The sequence below is a fragment of the Mytilus edulis genome, chromosome 13 (assembly GCF_963676685.1).
Source record: "Mytilus edulis chromosome 13, xbMytEdul2.2, whole genome shotgun sequence".
Taxonomy (NCBI): domain Eukaryota; kingdom Metazoa; phylum Mollusca; class Bivalvia; order Mytilida; family Mytilidae; genus Mytilus; species Mytilus edulis.
The window spans coordinates 6,845,670-6,871,027 of record NC_092356.1 but is presented as its reverse complement, the minus strand read 5'-3'; the positions used below and the strand labels follow the sequence as shown (position 1 = coordinate 6,871,027).

Here is a 25,358-nt window from a genome sequence, read left to right as displayed (position 1 = left end):
AATCTGGTGCAAACAAAGCAGTGCAGATCCAAGGTGGGGGTTCTGAACTCCCCCTTTTATTTTGACGATCAATGCATTTGAATGCACCCTGGGAATCTATAGTTACAATCCCCCTCTTTAAAAATGGCTGGATTGGCCCCTTCAAATGACAGCAAATGCAATAATGAATTATAAACTACCCAGTGTCTTAGCACTCTCTTTGTCTTTGTAAAAAATATATTGTTGAATCTCCATGAATCCCGGAAGGGAGTGTACAAAGATTTCCTTATACTTTTGCAGCTCCCAAGGGTTGCTACAATTAAACAAAGGAATTTACCATACAAAATAATTAGAGAATGTAATGAGTTAGATTTCACAAAAGGCAATAATAATAACTTACAATTGTGTTACCAGACATACTAAGTCCACCAATGGTATAATACAAAGCTCCAGCTGGTACTGCAGTAAAAGCTTGTATCTGGGCTCCACCTGGTGTTATTCCTACGGCCATCTCATACCTATAAATACAGAGGATACATGCTCATGATCAGAAACATTGGAAATGTAGAAATTTACTTTATGTACAATTCAAATAAAAAGATTTGTTGTTAACTATAAACTAAATTTAGAACTGTTTTTGAATAATCCATTTCTAAAATATTTACCAGAAAATCACATTCTTCAAGATTTTATTAAAGTTTAAAGACTTCAAGATAAAAAAAACTCTGATTTGCTTTTTCTGAGAAAATTAATAGGACAAACAGACTGATGTACATGTACATGTTGACAGAAAGTCATTATGCTCCATCCCATATAACATACCCAGCTATGCCCGACTCCTGGTCTGTAAATGGCTGCCATGTGACAGATACTGTAGAAAATGTCTCTGTACATATAGCATCTAAAGCATCACAGTCTACAACATAAAAATACTCAAAAAATTAAGTTCATTGAACATAAAGAACAATAACTTGGACAACAAAATTAACAAAAAGTAAAAATGAGGCCAAAGACAACTAAATGACTTCAGAATCAGAACTCTGTCTGCCTGATTTGGTTCTTAGCTTTGTGTATGAGTTTCATAAAATTTTGATGAGCCAAACTTAAGTATTAAAGTAAGGGTGCAGAAACAAAAATTGGAAGGAGGGAAAGTCGGATGGTAAAGGATAACACTTAAGCCCTCGTTGCTTAAATCAAAGGCATAAATATGGATTGTCATGATCTTCTTACGTATATTAAGTTTTTCTACATTTATCAAAGAAGGTCTTACCACTGTCAGAGTTACATATTTTGGTATTCATCTGTACTGTCTTTGTGGCATTTGCTGCATCCACTCTGTAGGTAGTGTAAAGGTCAATGACCTTGCCATAGGATGGGGGTGTGGTGTCTATTCTGATTGGATCAGAGAAACTGTAGGTTTCCATGGCAACATAGTTGACAGCTGTCACTGTTACATAGTATGGTTGATCTTGAACCATAAACTGACTGACATCTGAAACGATACAGTGAAAGGTATTTTTGACAAAATACAAATGTGAAATTTATAATGATGATAAGCAAGTCATTTACGTTTTAGTGTTATCCACATCCGACTGCCTAAATCCAAAAATGTATATGCAAATACATGCTTTTAGTATAATTTTATTAAAATGAATGCTGTCTTCTATTCTTAGTTCCATAAATCCAACTTTAAATAACGCAATCATATTTTTAAATTGAACATAATTAAATTTGTATGCTTCAAGCTAATAACAAATCTTAATTTGTATAAATAGTAAATAAAAGATTTTGAACATCTTCAGTTAAGCAATATGCAAACATTTTATCATATCACTCATGTTGAATTATACTCCTGATAGATTAGAACTCTGTTCAAGTTAAAGCAAAGTTTAAAACCAACATCTGTTGGTGACCTTCTGTTGTTGTCTTCTCTATGGTCGGGTTGTTGTCTCTTTGACACATTCCCCATTTCCATTCTCAATTCTATATTTTCCCCCAATAAAATCAGGTTGGACAAATGCTTGTTTAAACTTCTAAAACTTTACATTAATTATCAAAAGTTGAATTTTCTATTCCATTTTACATACTGTTGAAGTTGAATGTGTCCGTGACTCCATCTACTTCCTGTCCGTGGAACATGTCATGTGATCCTTCTGATGACCCCATGGTTACGACATACTTCACAATTCCACTCTGTTTATCCACAAAACCTGTCCAAGTACACTTTACTTGACCATAAGCCTACAAAGTACAAAATAAATGTCCCAAGCAAACAATGTATAAGTATGATATAAGAGAAGAAAACTTGAGACTTTTCATAATTTATATATCATACCATATATCAGAACTAATTTAAATTTTTGATAATTCATTTGAAAAACAAATCTTTTGGCACCACTTTGTTTAACTTATACTATATTTGCATATGTTTTAATACTTATTTGCATGATGTACTTGATTTTAACCATAATATCAAATCATAAAAGCTTCCTTTAAATGTGACCTTTATATATGTGAATAAAAAGCTACTGAAAAAGTAAACCACAGTTAAGTTAGCAAATGATAATGGTGGAAATTAAGTAATGCCTCGTTCACACTTACATTTGATTAGAATTGAATTCTAGTCAAACGGGAATCAAATTCGCTAATCGCGTTCACACACTCTTCATTTTTTAATTCAAATTGATTCTAATTTGCTAATTCAAATTATTCGATTCGCATTAGAAATACGCTTTTGTTAATATGAATTAAAAGTTAACGTCGTTTGGACAGTTAAGCCAATTTGATGCGCATTGCAATTCGAATTAGAATTGACGTTAGGATGTAAAATGTTTCGAATTCGAATTAAACTAATTCGAATTAGTTAAAGCGAATCGAATTCGATTTACGTGTGAACTCAGCATTAGTTAAGTGTATCAGGTATTTAAGTCTTACATTTAGAGCTTTAAAAGGATAACTTTTTTTAACTGATAACTCTGATGATGATGCTTTCTTTACTTACAGAAACAAAAGTAGGACAAGTGACAATTCCTATATCTGGTGGTGTGGTATCTATGACAACAGCAGCAGACGACGCAGTAGACATTAGTCCAACTGAATTTTGTACCCATAAGTTCAGGATATTTGGCTTTCCTACATAAATGAATAAATAATTATATGTAACGTTTGCAAAGCAAGATAAACTATGATCTATTTATTTCTTATTAGAATAGATGAAAGTGATGATGTCAAAATCTGGAAATAATTAACTCAATATTGTATAAAACAAATTTTTAAAACCAGAAATTTGACAAATTCCTGAAAACTTTTAGGCATGTACATTATGTATTAATTATACCCCTTGCATACATAACTAAAGTATGACTAGTATTTCTTGAGAATAAAAAGTGATAAAAATCAGTTTTTGTGTATGGCATTCTAAAGACATGTATGGCAAGGATACGGAAGAAAAAGTATGAATTTACCAGATGAAGCTTGGTGCAATATATAAAGAGGCTATGAGTTGAAAGTTCCTGAGAAATATGTGTGATCTATTCATCAACAGCCTCCAATCTCTTTCCTTTTAATCTTTAGACCAATTAACAATAAAATAAGACTTATTTTCTGTTACTGAAAAATGTTATGAATAAAAACATTAACCATAAGGAAACAAAACAGATCTTCTTTTATACATATACCTTTTTCATTTCAATTTTGAAAGCTTTCATGGTGTTGAAAAAAATATTGTTTTAAAATTTGTACATTTTTTTTTAATAATAATTGGATAACTAACTCACCACTGGTTTGAGGTGTGATTGCACCCAGGGGCAGATTACCCTCACCAAGGGCTGATACATTGACCTCTGACCTTGCACTGATGTCATCTGCTCCAGGGTAGGTACTAACAGATAGCCATGCTCTTTCTATGGCAGTTTCTGTGTCATTAAAGGACCATTGCCCATATATGGTTGATGTCGTCTGGTATTGTGTACCTCCTTCTGTAATATTTTTATCTGAAGCAGCATGTCCGCTCAAACTGTTTGAAAGTTAAACTTTACAATTCATTTTTTTATATATATAAAATTCACAATATACATTATTATATATTATAAGGAGAAAGGGGTTAAAGGAGAGTATATCAAATGATATAATTAGACACTTAACTTGTTATTTTGTACAACACCAACACAAGTGAATAAACTAGGATCCTTTATAAAAAAGTCAATGGAACTGAGGACAGGGGACCCTTTAATATTTACCTGAATTTGTGTATATATATTGAGTTACTTAGTTATTGTCTTTATTTGTTTTTGTTGTTGTTATATGTCACAAACTGTAGAGTTTATATGGCAATAAAACTTTGAATTGTTGAATTGAATTGAATTGTTATTTTGTACATGTTCCTGTTTATTTTAGAATAAATATAACAACTGAATTATATCGTACTTGATAGCTTTCAAATGAGATGGTAGCTGCAGAACTATAACTCGAATGGTCCTATATTATATGGTCTGCAAATTGTCAAATAACAAGAATGTGTCCAAAGTACACGGATGCCCCACTCACACTAACCTTTTCCATGTTCCATGGACCGTGAAATTGGGTAATTATCTAAATTGGCATTAAAATTAGAAAGATCATATCATAAGCAACAAGTGTACTAAGTTTCAAGTTGATTGGACTTCAGCTTCATCAAAAACTACCTTGACCAAAAACTTTAACCTGAAACTCCCACTTTCATTTTCTATAATCAGTGGACTGTGAAATTGGGGTCAAAAGTCTAATTTGGCTTTAAAATTAGGAAGATCATCTCATAAGCAACAAGTGTACTAATTATATAAGTTTCAAGTTGATTGGACTTCAGCTTCATCAAAAACTACCTTGACCAAAAACTTTTACCTGGACGGACGGACGGAAGAACGGAGCCACAGACCAGAAAACATAATGCTCCTCTACTATCATAGGTGGGGCATAAAAATCAATGAGATGGAAGATGGCATACATGCATCAAACCTCTATCAGACTCTGCCTTGGGATACTGCTATCATTATTTCACAAAAAAGCTTAGGACTAAGATTGGTCATAAGTATACTGAATTGTTCATGACTAAAATTCAATCTTAGTCCTAAGTTTTTTCATGGAACTGACTCCTAGTTCTTACCTGTCAAATGAGATGGTTGGTGGTGTTCTATCTACCAAAACCCCATCAGACTCTGCCTGGATGACACTTCCATCATTAGTAATAGCTCTCACGGTAGTGTAGTAAGTCATTCCAGGTTCTAAGGACAAAATATTTTGAGCAGTTCCTGAACCTCCAATACCTAGAAAATTAAAGATCATATAAAAGATGGAAAGGTGTAAATGAGAAATAAATTGATCTAGCTATAAAGTATAATTTAAGGCAACACATGCTGGTTCAGTTTATCTCTGATATTCATCTTATTTTGTTGATTATGAGTAAAACATAATCTGTTTTCTTATATATATTCTTTAAAGAATAAACAAATAATGGTAAAAAATCATTAAAAAAAGATTCTAGGCTTTTAATTTGGCATAAAATATTTTCAGACAAATCATAAAACCCCTTCCATATATATTCTAAATGTAAAAGACTTGTTGAGTTGATGTAGTTTATAAAAGAAGAAAGATTCCTGTGTCTGCCTTTGTAAACTTAAAGATCTGTTTAATATCTAGACACTGTAATTTCAATGTAGAAAACATTTCTTATAAATTTGTAAACGACGAAAAACTGTCCTCTTAATGGTGGTCATGGATGATACAAGATTATGTCCCCAGTACATGGATGCCCGATCTGCACTATCACTTTCTATGATTTATGTACCATGAAATTGGGGTCAAAATGTAATTTGACATTAAAATTAAAAAGATCATCTCATAGGGAAACTGTGTACTAAGTTTCAAGTTGATTGGACATCAACTTCATCAAAATGTACCCTGACCTAAAACTTTAACCTGAAGCAGGACAGATGGACCGAAAATTTGAATTGACGCACAGACAGAAAAACATAAAGCCCATAAATGGGACATAAAAAGTTACCATTTCCAACAATAGATGTTTCCTCTTTCATTACAATTCCTTGTTTTGTAAAGCCCTGTAATTCTTCTCCTCCTTGAGATGTTCCCACAGCCCACTCATATCCCATAATGCCTTGGTCATCACTAGTAAATCCATCAAACTGTATTGTAACCGTGGTAACATCCAAGGTGACATCAATGTCATTGCCCATGATTCCATTCTCAGTGCCGTCTGCTCCATCAATAATCACACCTATGTCAAAGGAAATATTTGTTATTCGTGTGATAATCAAAATTTACAGTATAAACTCACTATTTAAATAATTTTTTTTATATAGCTTTTGTTGTTTGTTGATGTGGCCATATTTCTCCATATTTATGCTCCAATGTACCTTGACACTGATATTCCCCTGGTATAAACCACTTATCAATGTAAAGATAAAACCAATATTTGTACCAAATATCCAAATTAAACCAATAATTGTACAAAATATCCAAGTATAACCAGTACTTGTACCAAATATCGAAGTATATATAAACACTCTGAATATCATCATAAAAGGCTATAATAAATACCAAAGACTTTGTTAAGTGGATAGTTGACAACAACGTTGATGCTGAATATTTTTATAACAAAGTTCCATATGACAGAATTGGTTGGGATGATTTAAATACCTTTTTTACTTCCTCCAATAATTTGGACTGGTGTAGATGTGACCACATTACTCCACATTTCTGCTCCATTCTGAACCTTGACACTCACATAATAAACAGAGGTCAAGGCCAAGGTCAAACCATCTATGTATGCTCCAGTGTTCATACCATAATCTGTCCATATCAGTGTCTCTGTGCCACCTATTTTAAAGAAAAAGAAAGGAAAATGAGATATAGAACTGCATGGATCTTGAAATGAAAAAAAACCAAAACATTATCCACAACATTTCATCTTTTGTCACTTTAGTCCTCCCTGGACTTCAAATATATGTCATTGATAAATTGCCTTGTGACTGGGATACCCTTTCACTCTCCCTAACTTTTGATTGTCTGTATCAACTTTATTCACATTTAATTTTCAGGCAATGTTGATTCTATTACTAAGTTTTATAGATATATCTGATATTATTTTGTTTTTGTTATACCCAACATCTGCAAGTCTGCATACTGTTACTGGTAATTTCCTCCTACCTCAGGAGCACTTCCATAGGGATACATACATTACAATATATATACACTTTTATGTGGTTCATATTAAAGTGTTTCTCATTTTTATATAGATTAGACTGTTGGTTTTCCCATTTGAATGGTTTTACACTAGTAATTTTCGGGGCCCTTTATAGCTTGCTGTTTAGTGTGAGACAAGGCTACATGTTGAAGGCTGTACCTTGACCTATGATGATTTACTTTTATAAATTGGTACTTGGATGGAGAGTTGTCTCATTGGCACTCATACCACATCTTCCTATAAACACTTACCTGAAGTTGTTCCCACTGCTACCTGGTACCCTGAGATACCAGACTGAGAATCCACTCCACTCCATGCTGCCTGGATACCCTGTGTGTCTGCCTGTTTAACAAATCCACCCATAACAACCTCATGTCCAGCAGTTAATGGACCAACCTTTAATGACTGGATCTAAAAACAATCAAACTTTACATGTACATATCAGATCTTAAAACAAAATTCACTGGGTTTATGTTCCTCAATCTTTAGTTTTCTATGTTGATTTTTGATTTTGTTTTTTATAAAATCACTTACTGTGGAATCATTTATTTTCATGGGTAACAATTTTTATGGATTGCAGAAAACTGGCATGTTTCATTAAGGTGGTACCCAACACCTTAACTAAAATTAATTTGGCTCGTTCAATTTTCATAGAATTTTGACAAAGTATTTACTTTGACCCTTTGACAAAAATATAAAAATTTCAAAAAATTTGAACTAACCGTTTTATCAGAAAAATTACACTGGTTATATAGCAGTTTGACAAACACTTATTTTGATCATTGAGAAGCTTAATATTCCCTTAACAACACAACGTAATTAAAACATTTAGCTGATTTTACAGAGTTATCTCCCTGTAGTGTTAGGTACCACCTAATATGTGATTTCATGGTTTTGTCAAAGTCTGCATTCAACCTTTTGTAATTTGTTAAACATTTATATTCGTAGTTCACTTGAAAACTGGTATCAAATGAATTATAATCAATCCACAGTAACTAAACTGTTACAACAAGTGAAACTGCGAGCTACTGCTCACTGATGATACCCACGCCGCAACTGGATAATATTAATAGTGTAAAAATATGCAAGTGTTCGGTAAACAGGAAGTTGTCGAGTGATGAATCTGAAAACGCATCACACGGTATAGCTGACTTATAAAAATCCTGAAACCAAATTTCAGAAATCCTTGTATTGTAGTTCCTGAGAAAAATGTGACGAAAATTTTCAACTTGGTTATCATGTGTAAAATCATACAAGTGTTGGTAAACAGGAAGTTGTCGAGTGATGAATCTGAAAACGCATCACACGGTATAGCTGACTTATATAAATCCTGAAACCAAATTTCAGAAATCCTTGTATTGTAGTTCCTGAGAAAAATGTGACGAAAATTTTCAACTTGGCTATCATGTGTAAAATCAGACAAGTGTTCGGTAAACAGGAAGTTGTCAAGTGATGAATCTGAAAACGCATCACACGGTATGGCTGACATATATAAATGTTGATACCAAATTACAGAAAGGGTGGATGTGTAGTTCCTGAGAAAAATGTGACGAAAGTTTCATGGGACGGACTGATGGACGGACAGACAGAGGTAAAACAGTATACCCCCCCTTTTTTAAAGCGGGGGTATAAAAAAATATTGAGAGTCATAAATATTCTATCAAATGAAATGTGAACTTACTGCAGGTGCTGAATTATCAACAATAACACCATCTGTCTCAAACGCAGTTATTGCCCCTGCTTTGTTGACTGCTCCAATCTTCATGCTGTACCTCCCTCCAGGGTTAAGGGTCAAAGCAGTTTGAGTGTAGTCAATTTTAGAGTTGTCCATTATATTATGCCATTCCCCAACAGTGACTGCAAATCAAAACATTTTTATGAATCATATAGTCAAATAAGAATTTGACAGTTTCTTGATGATGATTTAAAAAAGAAGAAAAAATATTGACTTATTGATGATCCGAATTAGATAGGTTTTGTCTCTATAAAAATAAGAAGTGATATGATCGCCAATGAGACAACTATCACAAGAAATAAGTTTCATGTTTACCTGTTTTAATGAAAAACAACTGGATTAAAAGAAATTTAAACCATATTCAGTTTTGGGACATTTTATGTTTGCCCTGGTTTAAGAAGACTGATTTAGTTTTTGAGTGTACCAAATCATTTAAATTTTCAAATTGGACATTTCAGAGTAATTAATAAAAGTTTAAACAGGTTCTTTTCCTCATTTTTGTTTATTGGTAAAGTTTGGTCCACTCCTGTCAAGCTAGATGGGCTATTGATAGGTTTTGACTTTTAAAACTTTTTAGGGATGACAACATATCAGATAATGACAAACCTGGAAAGATCTGTCTCCTTGTTCTCTGATATTTCTCATATATTTGTATCTGGAAATGATCAAGTTCAGATTCTGGGTCAGAAAACTTAAAATTAGCTGACACTTCTGTTGTACTGCCCTGAAAAATACAAAACAGAAATATATTGAATGATTGGGAAATGGTTGCTCAACATCCAGTTGCAAATATTACATGAATGTTCAGGAGGACAACAAATAAATAGTTAATACAATAAGCAGGTCTTGTATGAAGGTTGGGGAAATTTGGACTAGTATAGGAAATTCAGGGAATATTGGAATTTTAAAATTTCAATAGACCACCAAAAATAGTTTCCTGTAAGGATTTTTAATGTGCAAAGAGTGTGAGGCTTTCTTTACATATGGCATCAAACTTGATCTGTCTGAACAGGCAAACTGAAGCCCCACTTTGGAACAACTTTTTGGAATTTTGGGTCTTCAATGGTCTTCAAACAAAATGCACATCTGGCGTATTAAATTATAAACCTGGTACCTTTGATAACTATTACAGCTGATCAAAAAGATCCAATGGAGTGTTTTTCTAATGCCCAGTCACACTTTGTGCAACAGAAATAGTGAATAAATAAACCTCTCCTTCTGTTGTAGAAAATATATACATATATAGAAATAGATTTACCCTAAATATGCTTGATTTCTTATGAAGCCCCTTAATAATTAAAGTACCTGATATTTGACATCTTCCTGGGCTACAGTTCCATCTCCAATGTACATAAGTTCTGGAGGAGTAAGATCTACCACAAACCCATCACTCTCTGCTGTAACAGTATTCTGGGCTCCATTGGTTGCCTTGACATTGACCTTGACTCTATCCTTGTGTTCAAGGTCAAGGTTAAGCCATGACACACTTGCAGTATCACTAGGGTACTGGACCCAGTCTTTAATGACTTCATAGTCATGCGAAAGATCCCTGAAAATAAATTGCTATCTTTCTAATGTGAGGCCACATTTCATTATACTAAATCAACAAGCGATTTCATATAAATTTGAATAGACAAAGAGACCTAGGCAGGAATATATAATTATTAACCTATAAAGGCTTATAACACCGGGTTTTTCAAAAGCTCCATGAAAAATAAAAAAAATCAAACATATAGCTTATCTGAAATCATAATAGTGCTTTAGAGAAACAGTCTGTTCTCTATGGGAGGTGTGAATCTATTTGGATAATAAAAATTCCAAGATCTGTTTATAGGTCTAGTAAAACATTTTTTCTAACATGAAGTTGGCTTAATATGATTTTTATATTGTTAATATTTCTTATTGAACTTTAAATAAAGAATACCTAAGATAGTTAGGTTTGCTTTTTATATGAACTTTCATCAAGAAATTTTTAAACAGCTAATAATGGTTAGATATTAAACTTTATAACAATAACAAAAAAAAATCCCATTTGAACCTTCCTTTTTAAACATTCTAGAAGCAAACACAAGCGTAAGAAAAATTAGATGAACAAAATGTGAGAATGACAGTTGGCACTCAAAACTTTCACAGAATATTGTGGATTTGACAAACCAAGACTTGACTTGTACAATATAACTTGTATAAAATTTTGACTTACCCCGCACTTAAAACTTGTACAGCATACTGTGTTATATCAGATTCTGGGTCAGAGAAGGCTCTCCACTGTCCCTCCACTCTTGCTGAGCTAGAGGAGTATTCCAAATCCACAAATCCACTCTGTGTACCTTCTATTACATCCCCTGCCAAAGGTTGGGTTTCATCATACAAAACTGAAAAATATGAATCGTTTACAGTTACATAAAAGTTCAAATGGATGGTTAAATGACTTGAAAAACTGTCTCTGATGGTCCCTTATATGTATTGTATTGTATTGTATTGTGTAATTCCCTTTATACAATGTCAACTCACCTTGCCTTGCTTCATCCATGGAATTATCACTTGTTTCGTTTGTTACCGTGATTTGTTTCTTTCTTGAAGATTTTTAAAAGATATGAACATGGGTAAACTACTGATGCCATGATTAATATTATATACTCAAAAGATGATTTAGGGGATGCACCTCATTCATGTGATTCTCCCGGCGGGAGTCAAAATCTCCCACTTTTCAGACCCTCTTCCGTCCCTCCTGTTAAAATTTGAAATCTTCCACCCTATGAAAATGTCAACCTCGTAAAATTTTCAGTACAGCATTTTTGTTTACAAAATTTATAGGGACAGAGAAAAAGTCAGAGAAACTCGAAATTGATATGGGAAAAGTCTGAGAAAACGGAAGTTTCCTGTTGTGTCAAAAGTTTGTAAAAATTATAGGTAAAATCAGGCTGAGGTGTTTAGGATTAAACTGTATACACAACAATAAATTAAAGATAACAGGCAATTACCTGGTGATCAACTAGCTAGTTTAAGACACAAGCCTGGTTGATAAAAAGTGGAATACTGACAAAGGATTAAATTGACTAATTGTACTAGTTGTATAAACAAGGATTTGTATAGTACTATACAAATCCTTGGTATAAACAACGATTTATTTGAAGCTGTTGAAAACATGGAACATTTACTGAACAACAAAGACAAATGAAATCAACTCAAATATGATATTTATGGCTTGTTTTCTATCCAAGCCAATACCTATATAAGTATAGTTGTCATGGACTATTCTAAAATTTTAAAATTTGACAAAATGCAACCCGTATTTAATCACCAAATACCCTAGCAGCAAATAAAAGAAGACCAAGCATCTAGCCAAATTCAACTCTGCCTGGAGGTCTGCTTTCATGTGCAGATCCAGTACTAAGGGTCAACACCATGCTTACTACACTTCATGCAAAGCTGACTATGGTGGCCCTAATGACTTGACAAAACTTATGGAGATAGCTACCAATCAGCAAGCCTACAACTCTATCAATTTAACAACTTCTGTTACAAGCACGTTTAGTAGTGGTACCAAAGTTGACAATGTAGCTTAATCAGAGATACTTTTTGCCAACTATGTATGATGGCTGGTCACTTTATCTTGAATTATACATAATGAGTAAATGAGGTGTTTAAAGATATGGAATTATTGTTCTTTTAACCAAAAACTAGAGGCTCTAAAGAGCCTGTGTCGCTCACCTTGGTCTATGTGCATATTAAACAAAGGACACAAATGGATTCATGACAAAATTGTATTTTGGTGATGGTGATGTGTTTGAAGTTCTTACTTTACTGAACGATTTTGCTTCTTACAATTATATCTATAATGAACTTTGCCCATTAGTAACAGAGAACTATATTTGGTAAAAATTTACATAAATTTACCAAATTAATGAAAATTGTTAAAAATTGACTATAAAGGGCAATAACTCCTTAAGGGGTCAATTGACCATTTAGGTCATGTTGACTTATTTGTAGATCTTACTTTGCTGAACATTATTGCTGTTTACAGTTTATCGCTATCTATAATAGTATTCAAGATAACCAAAAACGGTAAAATTTCTTTAAAAATTACCAATTGGAGGGCAGCAACCCAACAACCAGTTGTCCAATTCATCTGAAAAATTCAGGGCAGATAGATATTGACTTGATTAACAATTTAACTTCTTGTCAGATTTGCTCTAGATGCTTTGGTTTCATAGTTATAAGCCAAAAACTGCATTTTACCCCTATGTTCTATTTTTAGCCGTGGCGGCCATCTTGGTTGAATGGCCAGGTCATCGGACACATTTTTCAAACTTAATACCCCAAAGATGATTGTGGCCTAGTAGTTTCAGTGGAGATTTTGTAAAAGATTACTTAGATTTATGAAAAATGGTTAAAGATTGACTATAAAGGGAAATAACTCCTAAAGGGGTCAACTGACCATTTTGGTCATGTTGACTTATTTGTAGATCTTACTTTGCTGAACATTATTGCTGTTTACAGTTTATCTCTATCTATAATAATATTCAAGATAATAACCAAAAACAGCAAAATTTCCATAAAATTACCAATTCAGGGGCAGCAACCCAACAACCGATTGACCGATTCATCTGAAAATTTCAGGGCAGATAGATCTTGACCTGATAAACATTTTTATCCCATGTCAGATTTCCTCAAAATGCTTTGGTTTTTGAGTTATAAGCCAAAAACTGCATTTTCCCCCTTTGTTCTATTTTTAGCCGTGGCGGCCATCTTGGTTGGTTGACCAGGTCACGCCACACATTTTTTAAACTAGATACCCCAAAGATGATTGTGGCCAAGTTTGGATTAATTTGGCCTAGTAGTTTCAGAGGAGAAGATTTTTGTAAAAGATTACTTTAATTAACGAAAAATGGTTAAAAATTGACTATAAAGGGCAATAACTCCTAAACGGGTCAACTGACCATTTTGGTCATGTTGACTTATTTGTAGATCTTACTTTGCTGAACATTATTGCTGTTTACAGTTTATCGCTATCTATAATAGTATCCAAGATAACCAAAAACGGCAAAATTTCTTTAAAAATTACCAATTGGAGGGCAGCAACCCAACAACCAGTTGTCCAATTCATCTGAAAATTTCAGGGCAGATAGATCTTGACTTGATAAACATTTTTATCCCGTCAGATTTCCTCAAAATGCTTTGATTTTTGAGTTATAAGCCAAAAACTGCATTTTACCCCTATGTTCTATTTTTAGCGGTGGCGGCCATCTTGGTTGATTGACCAGGTCACGCCACACATTTTTTAAACTAAATACCCCAAAGATGATTGTGGCCAAGTTTGAATTAATTTGGCCCAGTAGTTTCAGAGGAGAAGATTTTTGTAAAAGATTACTTTAATTTACGAAAAATGGTTAAAAATTGACTATAAAGGGCAATAACTCCTAAACGGGTCAACTGACCATTTTGGTCATGTTGACTTATTTGTAGATCTTACTTTGCTGAACATTATTGCTGTTTACAGTTTATCTCTATCTATAATAATATTCAAGATAATAACCAAAAACAGCAAAATTTCCTCAAAATTACCAATTCAGGGGCAGCAACCCAACAACCAATTGACCGATTCATCTGAAAATTTCAGGGCAGATAGATCTTGACCTGATAAACATTTTTATCCCATGTCAGATTCCTCAAAATGCTTTGGTTTTTGAGTTATAAGCCAAAAACTGCATTTTACCCCTATGTTCTATTTTTAGCGGTGGCGCCCATCTTGGTTGGTTGACCAGGTCACGCCACACATTTTTTAAACTAGATACCCCAAAGATGATTGTGGCCAAGTTTGAATTAATTTGGCCCAGTAGTTTCAGAGGAGAAGATTTTTGTAAAAGATTACTTTAATTTACGAAAAATGGTTAAAAATTGACTATAAAGGGCAATAACTCCTAAACGGGTCAACTGACCATTTTGGTCATGTTGACTTATTTGTAGATCTTACTTTGCTGAACATTATTGCTGTTTACAGTTTATCTCTATCTATAATAATATTCAAGATAATAACCAAAAACAGCAAAATTTCCTCAAAATTACCAATTCAGGGGCAGCAACCCAACAACCGATTGACCGATTCATCTGAAAATTTCAGGGCAGATAGATCTTGACCTGATAAACATTTTTACCCCCATGTCAGATTTGCTCTAAATGCTTTGGTTTTTGAGTTATAAGCCAAAAACTGCATTTTACCCCTATGTTCTATTTTTAGCCGTGGCGGCCATCTTGGTTGGTTGACCGGGTCACGCCACATATTTTTTAAACTAGATACCCCAATGATGATTGTGGCCAAGTTTGGTTTGATTTGGCCCAGTAGTTTCAGAGAAGAAGATTTTTGTAAAAGCTAACGCCGGACGACGACGGACGACAGACGACGGACGACGGACGACGGACGCCGGACGCAAAGTGATGAGAAAAGCTCACTTGGCCCTTTGGGCCAGGTGAGCTAAAAAAGGAAGATATGCAGTTTAAACACACAAAAAAACATTGCATAAGTCAATAAAAAAGTCGATAAAAAATCTCCAGTTATGAGACCCAAACTCCAGCTGAAATTTTCTAAATCTCCAGTTGTGGCTTGACAACTCTGTCACATGTCTGGCACCTTAACCCTAAGAGAGCAACAACATTACTAATCCAGACTTTTTATCGGTGCCATTCTAAACTTAGATTATTTTGGAGATTGCAACCTTTTTTTTAAAAGAAAATCCTGGATCTGCTTCTGATACTTACTGCCATTGGATGTCTTTGATACGTTTTGCTGCTTGCTGGCACTGTTTAATGCCCAGACGGTAGAATAGTATGTCTGATCATGCTGTAGGTAGGAGTCTGGTTCCAAGTCAATGCAGGCTTGGGTAACAGTAGATTCGTATCGTGTGAGATTAACCACATCAGTGATGGACTTATCTAGCTCTGTACCAACACTAATCATGTAATGACTGATACTAGATTCCAAGTCAACAAAATTCTTCCAGTTTAAACAGATCTAGAAAATCAAATACATAATCAGTAACAAGTATTGATTTAACAGCAATGTAGAATATTTCACTTCCAATCAATATAAATAACAGTTTGCTTATCTAATGGTAATGTATATGAAGGGAGTGGACAGGGGAGTCCCAGATTCCCCTTTTCATCCCCCTTACTCCCAGATGACAATCTCTGAAAAATTATTTAGAATTACCCTATTCTAAATCACCATATTTCATAAACACCCTTTATGTGAAAATATTTAAGTTTTTGGTAAACATTAAGTTGATCAGCAATGAAGCACATAGGCCACATAGTTAAGCATGTTCACATGAATCTTGATAACCAAGCATGCATTGACTGTATTTGGCGCAACTTTTTGGAATTTTGGGTCCTCAATGCTCTTCCACTTTGTACTTGTTTGGCCTTATGACTATTTTGATCTGACCTTCACGGATGAGTCTTATGTAGATGAAATGCGCGTCTGGCAATTACAATTCTGGTCCCTTTGCTAACTATTGATACCCAATTTCAGGTAGCTGTCCTTTGTAGTTCATGAGAAAATAGCAACAGAAATTCATATGCACAGTCAGACAGACAGGGGTAAAACACTTACTTTATCATTTACATTAGTAAAACTTTGGTCTACAGTTAGAACTGATCCATCATAAACTTGTCCAGCTATTGGAGCTGTTCTGTCCACTATGATGTAGTCATCAGCGCTCTTAATTGCTCTCAGGTCAACTGACGAAATTGAAAAAAAATCAAATTTAGTATAATTAAAACTGAATACTATTTTTGTAAATTATTTAGAAATTATTTCACAAAATCAAATTTAAAATGACTTTAATAGCTCTTGTTATTCAAAATTGAAGTGAGTGTTTAAAATGAATAAGGGTAAAAGATTCTGTAGAGTCAGTATAAACTAGAGGCACCCAGATATCTGCATCAGACCATGTATATTGTTTAATAAAATGACACACAAAAATTTACAAGGGAGGTAATGTTACACCTTTCATACTGTTGTAATAAATCTTGCTCAGAAACCATCAATCCTGCCTGTGAATCATTATACTTAATAATTTTATATACAGAAAAACAGAGATTGCAATTTATAATTCTAATGATCCTGACGACCCTGATGACCAATTAATAATTGTAACATAATTTCTAGAAAAAATTAACAAGATGCTTCAAAATTTGTCAATTTTTATATCGTTAAAATGAAAGTGTACATGTTATCGTCATGCATGTATATTTTTTTACATGGGAAAATTTATTTCCAATTTTGTACACATCTGTTTCCTGAATTCTGTGATGCAGAAATTATAACTTTTCATCCTATCCTGTGCAAAATTGTTTATATTCAGTTCTCACATGGTTAAAAAAAATTTCTTCAAAATCCTCCCACTAGATTAATTATGATTGTTCTTTCCTAATATAATACACAGATAACTTCTACTTCATATGTGTGAATATGTGAAACAATGATTGATGGTTGGTTTATGTCCAGTGGCAAATATTTCATGCATTTTCAGGATGAATCATGTTAAGTACGTTACTCACCTGTGCTAACGACTTTGATTTTGACATATATAGGAATACCATCAGATATTTGTATTGTGTGGTTTATTTTTGTACTGTAGCCAAATCTAACCCAGTCCATTTCTAAACAATCCTGTTTACTTCTACCAAGACATAGTTCTACATAGGCTAGTCCTGACTGGGGATCACTGCAAAAAAACAATTATTTAACTGAACATTGTTTCTTGAATATATAAATCTTAGCAATATGCTGCAAGACTTTTTTTAAATGGATAATTTTGTTTTGCTTTTGACTTTATTGTTATCTATCAAGATTTAAGTGCTTCTTCGGTACTTTTATTGCATATTACCTTTTATTTTGTTTTGTTATATCTATCCAGATAGATGTTTAACTTTTTTGGTATTTAGTCTTGACTTTATTTTAATTCCTATCATATCATAAATTTGTCATGATTAAATACATACCTAGAGATGTGCTCCAATGAAATAGTATAGTTTTCTTCGTCATACTGGATGTTGAAGATTTCGTGAATAATTGGTGGTGAATTGTCAATGGTGTAAGGGGTGCTGTGACAAACACTTGTTGCTAAAGGTCCTCCATAGGTCACATTATTTAAAGCTCTTACTGTTATGTAATAGTTGTTATCTGAAATAAAAAAATATAAATAATTCTTGAAAATAATCAGTTAACAGTAATTGTTATTAATTTGTCACAATCAAAGGTGATGTCTTGAATTTAAATATTAAATCAACATTTATGATTCATAATAGTAGTCATAATAAAGTCAGTGGGTTCCAATTACTAGTGGTCAATAAGCCGTCTTCAACAATTGACATATTTTCTCAAAATATTTTGCATCTTGCATTTCTTTACAACCATTTCAAAATTTCTTTCTTTAGATGTTCCAGAACATATCTTATTCTCGCATATCATTTTGAACAATAATCAGGGTGTAAGTTTTCGTATTGAAATTGTTTCAGATTTGTTGTTTGTGCACCTTTCTCAGCTTGCTTCGTGCTATAGGTTTTGCTCATTGTTGAAGGTTGTATGGTGGCCTTCATTGCTTACTTCAACATTATTTTATCTCTGGTTAAGACAATCACACCACATCTCCTTATTTTTAAATTGTTATCAACCTTATTTATAAAGCTTGAAACATATGGATTATTTCTAATTTTTAATATCAAATTTCTGTTTTATTGCCATCCTTGTTCTGCACTGGACATACCTGTCAACTGACCCGTATTCTGCGGGTGTGACCCGAGATTTTCACAATTCTGAGGGATCACCCGGAACACCCGCCGGGTCATTGAAATAACCCGGGAATTCCGAAAATGACCCGATTTCACCCGTATTTCTTAGCCTTGAGATTCATTTCATAAGTAATATTCCTTTGAAATACCGGCAAATTCGTAATTCTTCCATGAACAGGAAGTTCATCTAGCTATGAAAACTGTCAAATTAAGTGACCCATTAAGTGCATGGCTTCACTTGACAGCTTTGGTGTCAAACACACTGTTAATTAACACCAATTACCTTAGCTTTAGGGCGTAAATAAATTAGTTTACAAACTGAACAAGAGTTACTTCCCCTTATTTGTCACTATTCAAAATTATTCCTTACATTTACGTTTTATGGGTGAAAAAGATTAAATCATAGAAATATAAAATTCAAATACATATTGAAAAATAAATTTTCATTATTTTTATACCTTTATACAATTTTTTAAAAAAAGTTGAAAATTAATTTTTACATTTATACTTCCTTTAACTGTATTACTATATTTTATTATAGTCTAATTTCCTTCTAAAATGAACAATTTTATGATTAAAAGCTACATAGTCAATATTCTCAAACATTCAAGAATTATATAAAATTCTAGTAGTTGATGATTGTAGTATTTTTCTCAAAAAGTAAAGCAGATAAGACTGAATTACACAAATTTATAAAATCTTTAAAAGTGCAATGAAATAATATTTAATAAGATTTAAAATGACTTAACAAAGTGAACATGCATTGATGTTTTGGTATCTTTGATATACATTATAAGAAAATGTACCATAAATACTGAAATTCAGCTCGAAAAAGTTTGTACGCGTTATGACCTGAGATTTGATTCTTCAATGCAGGTCATGACCTGCATTTTCATCGTCACAGGTTGACAGGTATGACTGGAGCTAATCCTTATAATTTTCAAACAAGGGAGATAACTCTTTTCTATTTAAATTTAAATGGTAGATCCTGGCTTCCTAATTTAATAATGAGGAACAATTTTTGTGAATAACAGTATTACAATTGAACTAATTTTGTCTTACCACTTAATAGTACTGGACTGATCAGGGCACTGTTTATCCACTGTGATGCATCAAATAAATGGCTCTGTGGATCATGATGTCCATAAATATCGTCCTGGCAGACGGCAGTTCCCACGGCAACAGTATATCCCAGAATTCCACTCTCCTTGTCAGAAAATCCAACCCAATTCACTGAAATGATTGATTTTGTAAATTACAAGAATATTGATAAGAGTTGCAACATCATTTTTAGTATAACCACAAAGACAACAAACTAAAATTTCCTTTTGGATACTATCATTAAAACAATGCTTATACATGTGTAGGACTCTAAAGTGCGATGGTCTAGACTAAAATACGATGGTGTCTCACGCTAAAGTATGATGATGTCTCATGCTAAAGTGTGATGGTCGTTTGTTTGCTTAAGTGCGATGTACCTATAGGGTTAGTCTTCCAGCTACCCAAATAAAAAACCTTTGCAATAGCCGACAAAGTATGGTTAGGTTGAAATCAATAAAGTCATTGACATTTGGTTGAAAAGTTCTTAATCAAATATTTGTTATTTGTCTTCTGGCGTGTTCATTTTTGGTTTTTAAAAACGACTGTTCACTTCATAATTCAACTACATTTCTTACGTCTATACTTTCGCAGACCATAGGACTTTAGCGTATGGAGAAATCGTACTTTAGTGTATACCATCGCACTTTAGCGTCCCCATCACACTTTAGAGTCCTACACAATCATGTATTGTAATATTTAACTAGTTGGACTTTTATTCATTGGTTGCTTGCATTGGGGGCACTAAATGTTTCACATTTCTCCCATTAAATTACCAGTTGAATATTATGTATATATAGAGAATACTTATATAGAGACAATGCAATTTACATACCTGCTATATACTGATTAGCCCTTGTGTAGGTTAAATCATTCATAAAAACCAAACCATTAAATACAGTCAAAGATCCTGGTCCATCAACCACAATTCTACAAATTAGTGAAATAAAATAATGTAGGAATCAAAGAGCTGGTAGCTCTGAGGTGGAAGAAGGTGAATAAAAGGTAACTTGAATTACCATAAAAGCAGCCCCACTAATCAAGCCTGTATTGTTCCATTATCGTTATGACATATTTTTTTTTCTTCAAACAAGAATGTGTCATAAGTACATTGTTTTCCCATCTCTATGTTCAGTGGACTGTGAAAATTAGGTAAAATCTTTAATTTGGCAGTAAAATTAGAAAGATCATATCATAAGGAACACATGTGTACTAAGTTCCAAGTTGATTGGGTTTCAACTTCATCAAGAACTACCTAGACCATAAACTTTAACCTGAAGCAGGATGGACGGACAGACCAGAAAACATAATGCCCATAAATGGAGCATAAAAATAGTAAGACTTGTTACATACCCGACAACTTTTGAAACAACTTTTGAAAGTTCCCATTGGGGTTTTTAGTGCTCAACATCAATTTTAAAGGTTACAATTTTTAGCGAAGTATTTTGCACGAACTGGATTGTCTAGAAAAAGTGTCATATTTGTATGATGAACTTACATAAAATTGAGAATGGAAATGGGGAATGTGCCAAAGAGACAACAACCCGACCATAAAAAAAACCAACAGCAGAAGGTCACCAACAGGTCTTGCATGCCTTTTTCTTAAGTCTGTTTGCACGATTCTAGTTGCTAAATCGGTAGAAAAGATGAACATGTAGCTAGCATACCAGGGTTTATTTTCTTGTGTAAGAATATTAGATGCTTGTTGAAATTTCCAATTTTGAAATAAGCACAAAGATGGACCTTTAACAGGTTTGGAACAACACTCCAAAGGAGGGGTACCCTCATTGCAAGAACATTACAACCCACTGTAAAAAATTAGCACCTTTATATTCATATTATTTGATGAAACTTTTCCCCAAGAACTATGCATCTATCAAGTATTAAATGGTCAAAACCTGTCAAAAGAATTTTGTGATGTTTCTAAACTTATCTCTTTTTTTATTAATTTGACCCCTGATTTAGAAAAGTTGTTCCAAATATAATGAATTTTTCAACTTTAGAGTTAAAAATCTTTTCTTTCTTTTTATTTCAACAGTAAAATGACCCCTTCTTTTAATGACAGTCCCTCATTTAAGGGACACCACTCATAATGTGGGGGGTCCCAACCTGTTTGTTGGTCTTTGTGAAAAATTCTAATATGACGTGCTTCTTTAGCTTTGTAAACAACACTGTGATAAAATTCTCGATAAAATATACTTAGCGCAGACTCAGAGATATACATAATAATGGCTGTTACAATATACTTCCCACGTAAATCTACATGTATTGGAACCTATTTGCAGACCCTCCTCCGATTTTATTGTTTTAAAAATTGCAATTAAAAAAAGACAAAATAACTTTTATTCTTATTCGTATGCATAATAAAAAGAAGTAATGCACAAGAGCTCGTAGAAATCAACGAAATAAAAATTAAATAAAATTCCGCGAAAGTCTCTTAATCTTTTTGGCGCATTTAAGTCATTTCAAAACATGACGTCATACAAATGAAACCGCTAAAGTTGAAAGTTTTCTGTTGCGTGAACCATCAGAATGCGAATGATATTGTATTAAAACTGATTTTTAAGGTAGGTTTTGTTTTATTTTCTATTCTATTGCATTATTCGCAAATTTACTCGTTTCAGCAAGTCAACATGGCGGCTCCTTAGTTACAAAATGTTAACTTTGGATTTAACGGAAGCTAACGAGAAAAACATGTAAATTAAAAATGGGAAATGCTGGGTTTGAGAATTTAAAGAATTAAAAAGTTTTTTTAGCAGTTATTCACCAACTAACTTACGCAAGCTACATATTTATAAAGATATTTGAGCTTTATCTAGCAGGGAGTTAAATGGATCATGGGAAACACAGAATTTGATTGGCTGAACACGATCTTACCTTGGGAACAAAATAAGGAACAGATGATTCTCGCTAAATTGTGTTTTAGAGTTTTTTTTAACAATATTTTATAATAAATGCAAGAACGTATTACAAAACGTTCTTGATAACAGTAAAGAGAATGAACACAGGGTGAACTTCCTATATGGGAGATGAGGGTACGGAATCGGCCGAGTTGAGACTAATGTAAAAATCAGTGTCAGGAATCGGAAGTTGTTATGAAATTGTAAACGAAAATGAAAACAAATGCAGCATATGGATGTTCAATGATTTTAAAGTCTGCACCATAGGCCTTCAGAAGACTTGAAGTCTTCCACCAAAAATCATTCATATAAACCACAATAATTCTATTATTAAAATAAACATATAACTGGTTGCAAGAAATTTAATGATTTTGCAAGTCAATAAAAACTAGAGGCTCTTAAGAGCCTGTGTCGCCCACCTTGGTCTATGTGTTTGTAGATCTAATTTTCCTAAACAGTCTTGCTACTTACAATTAGTTCTATCTATAATAATCTATACTATCGTAGGTGGGGCATAAAAACGGCAAAATTTCCTTAAAAATTACCAATTCAGGGGCAGCAACCCAACAACTGGTTGTCTGATTCATCTAAAAAATTTAGGGCAGATAGATTTTGACTTGATACACAATTTGTCCCCAGTCCTATGCTCTAAATGCTTTGGTTTCAGAGTTATAAGGAGTTATAAGCCAAAATCTACATTTTACCACTACATGTATGTTCTATTTTTTGCCATGGCGGCCATCTTGGTTGGTTGCCTGGGTCACCCCACACAGTTTTTAAACTTGATATCCCAATGATGATTGTGGCCAAGTATGGTTAAATTTGACCCAGTAGTTTCAGAGAAGAAGATTTTTGTAAAAGTCAACGATGACGGACGACGGACAACAGACGATGATGATGGACACCAAGTGATGAGAAAAGCTAACTTGGCCTTTTAGGCCAGGTGAGCTAAAAAAAAAAAACCTTTGTTTTGATAGACAGTTACTAGCATCATACCCTTAAAGCTGTCTTATTAGCAATTGTAAAATATTTCTAATTTTAAGTTGGCACCACATCTTTAGTGCAATTGTTATGTTTACCTGTGATTTTTGACAGCACTGTTAACACCTAGACACCAAACTTTCCAGTCCGGTCTGTCACTTGGTATCAAATCCAAACAAGGAACTGTTTCTGTACTATCACTGCTAACATTGTAAACTTCTCCTTTAATCACAGATTACAATTAATTAAATAGTTTTGAAATTATCAGTGAAAAGACATAACTAATTAGCAAATGGTGTATTTAGGAGATAACTGTATTGGGGATTTGATGGTCGCAAATTAAGTTTAATGGCGACACGTAAGCGGAGACAATAAATGGGTTTTTGCGACCATCAAATTCCCAATTGATGCCGTCGGAGCTTAAAATACAATATTGTTATCACCATTCTAATGAAACTGACAGAAAACAACGTTAAAACATGTATTTAAAATCTGTCATATGCCATCTGCGCTTGCACGTAAGTCCCATAGCATCAATTTATAAGTGACGTTATCCAATCAAAATGAATGTTACAAACGTTGTTGCATTAGAATTAGATATTATTATGCATGTATATAAACATATAGATATTTGTTAGCATGGACATTAATAGAAAACCTCTTACTGTGGTTTCATTTACTTTTGTGGGCATCAATTTTCGTGGATTGCTGAAAACTTGCATATTTGTGGACATCTGTTTTCACGGTTTTGCCAAGTTCTGTATACAAAGCCTATTGAAAATAGGTTAATCGTTGAACATTTGAATTCGTGGTTCAACTGTACCCATGAAACGCACGAAAAAATTGGTATCCAACGAATGATAATGAATCCAGTTTTTCATTTCACAACCTCTTAAAATGTTATGAAAACTTTGCAAGCTTAATTTGTTTATTTTTGTACAGCTAACATTACTGATTCTGATATCAAAACTTTACTATTTCAGACCCCTACCTCTTATGTGCTTAAAACATCAATTAAGTAATTCAGTTTAAGTTACAAGTAACCATAGTCCTGTACTGTACTTTTACCATACCTGGTTCAGGTGATGTTAAATCAACCATGACAGCTTCAGATGAAATATAGCTCTCATATCCCAAACTGTTCACCATGTGGAAGTTAAAATAATACAGCACATTGTCCTGCAAGTTCAAATCTGTGTAGATAAAGTTTGCTATGTTACCAACACCCAGACGTTGGTAGTGCCTATACAAGGATGATGCTGCCAGGAAATATTGCCCTCCTTCCACACTGGTCAGTAACTCACAGTTACCAAGCAGGAGGTCATAGTTGAAGCTTGGACATTCTGAGGAGTGCATGTCTGCACAAGCTCTGGCACAATCTCCTGCGGTAGGTTTATATATCCCAGGTTGTAACATTGGGGCAACAAGTCTGCCTATCCTTGGTCCAGTGAATATATCAAGGACTTTTATATTGTTTGGGTCATCAGCTGAAAAAAATATAGTAGTGTCAATTCAATGATTTCCTTATGATCTATTATGGTGTTTAAGATATTAAGCAGTTACTGGCATATTACTATTTGTGTTTTATTTGGTCTCATGGTGTGGGGAAGTTTGGCATATAGGCTGATGATCTGCA

At 33.5% G+C, this 25,358-nt stretch overlaps 2 protein-coding genes across 2 annotated transcripts in view; both read right to left on the bottom strand.

Annotated features, from left to right (window-relative positions):
- Positions 1-9,070, bottom strand: part of LOC139501577 (uncharacterized) — a 62,074-nt gene extending 53,004 nt beyond the window's left edge. Inside the window, exons 1-11 of the mRNA XM_071290694.1 lie at positions 8,898-9,070; positions 7,468-7,627; positions 6,670-6,849; positions 6,017-6,247; positions 5,120-5,279; positions 3,756-3,994; positions 2,981-3,111; positions 2,067-2,220; positions 1,250-1,471; positions 802-895; positions 380-497 (exon numbers count right to left, since the gene is read on the bottom strand). Of these exons, the coding sequence (XP_071146795.1) occupies positions 380-497; positions 802-895; positions 1,250-1,471; positions 2,067-2,220; positions 2,981-3,111; positions 3,756-3,994; positions 5,120-5,279; positions 6,017-6,247; positions 6,670-6,849; positions 7,468-7,627; positions 8,898-9,047 (1,839 nt within the window). The 5' untranslated portion in view covers positions 9,048-9,070. The remainder of the gene's footprint in view (positions 1-379; positions 498-801; positions 896-1,249; positions 1,472-2,066; positions 2,221-2,980; positions 3,112-3,755; positions 3,995-5,119; positions 5,280-6,016; positions 6,248-6,669; positions 6,850-7,467; positions 7,628-8,897) is intronic.
- A 410-nt stretch (positions 9,071-9,480) lies between these two features.
- LOC139501999 (uncharacterized) overlaps positions 9,481-25,358 on the bottom strand; it is a 60,414-nt gene continuing 44,536 nt past the window's right edge. The window contains exons 41-51 of the mRNA XM_071291319.1: positions 24,796-25,209; positions 23,821-23,944; positions 20,677-20,771; positions 19,806-19,976; positions 17,955-18,135; positions 17,511-17,677; positions 16,561-16,688; positions 15,708-15,960; positions 11,152-11,323; positions 10,257-10,500; positions 9,481-9,675 (exon numbers count right to left, since the gene is read on the bottom strand). Of these exons, the coding sequence (XP_071147420.1) occupies positions 9,481-9,675; positions 10,257-10,500; positions 11,152-11,323; positions 15,708-15,960; positions 16,561-16,688; positions 17,511-17,677; positions 17,955-18,135; positions 19,806-19,976; positions 20,677-20,771; positions 23,821-23,944; positions 24,796-25,209 (2,144 nt within the window). The remainder of the gene's footprint in view (positions 9,676-10,256; positions 10,501-11,151; positions 11,324-15,707; positions 15,961-16,560; positions 16,689-17,510; positions 17,678-17,954; positions 18,136-19,805; positions 19,977-20,676; positions 20,772-23,820; positions 23,945-24,795; positions 25,210-25,358) is intronic.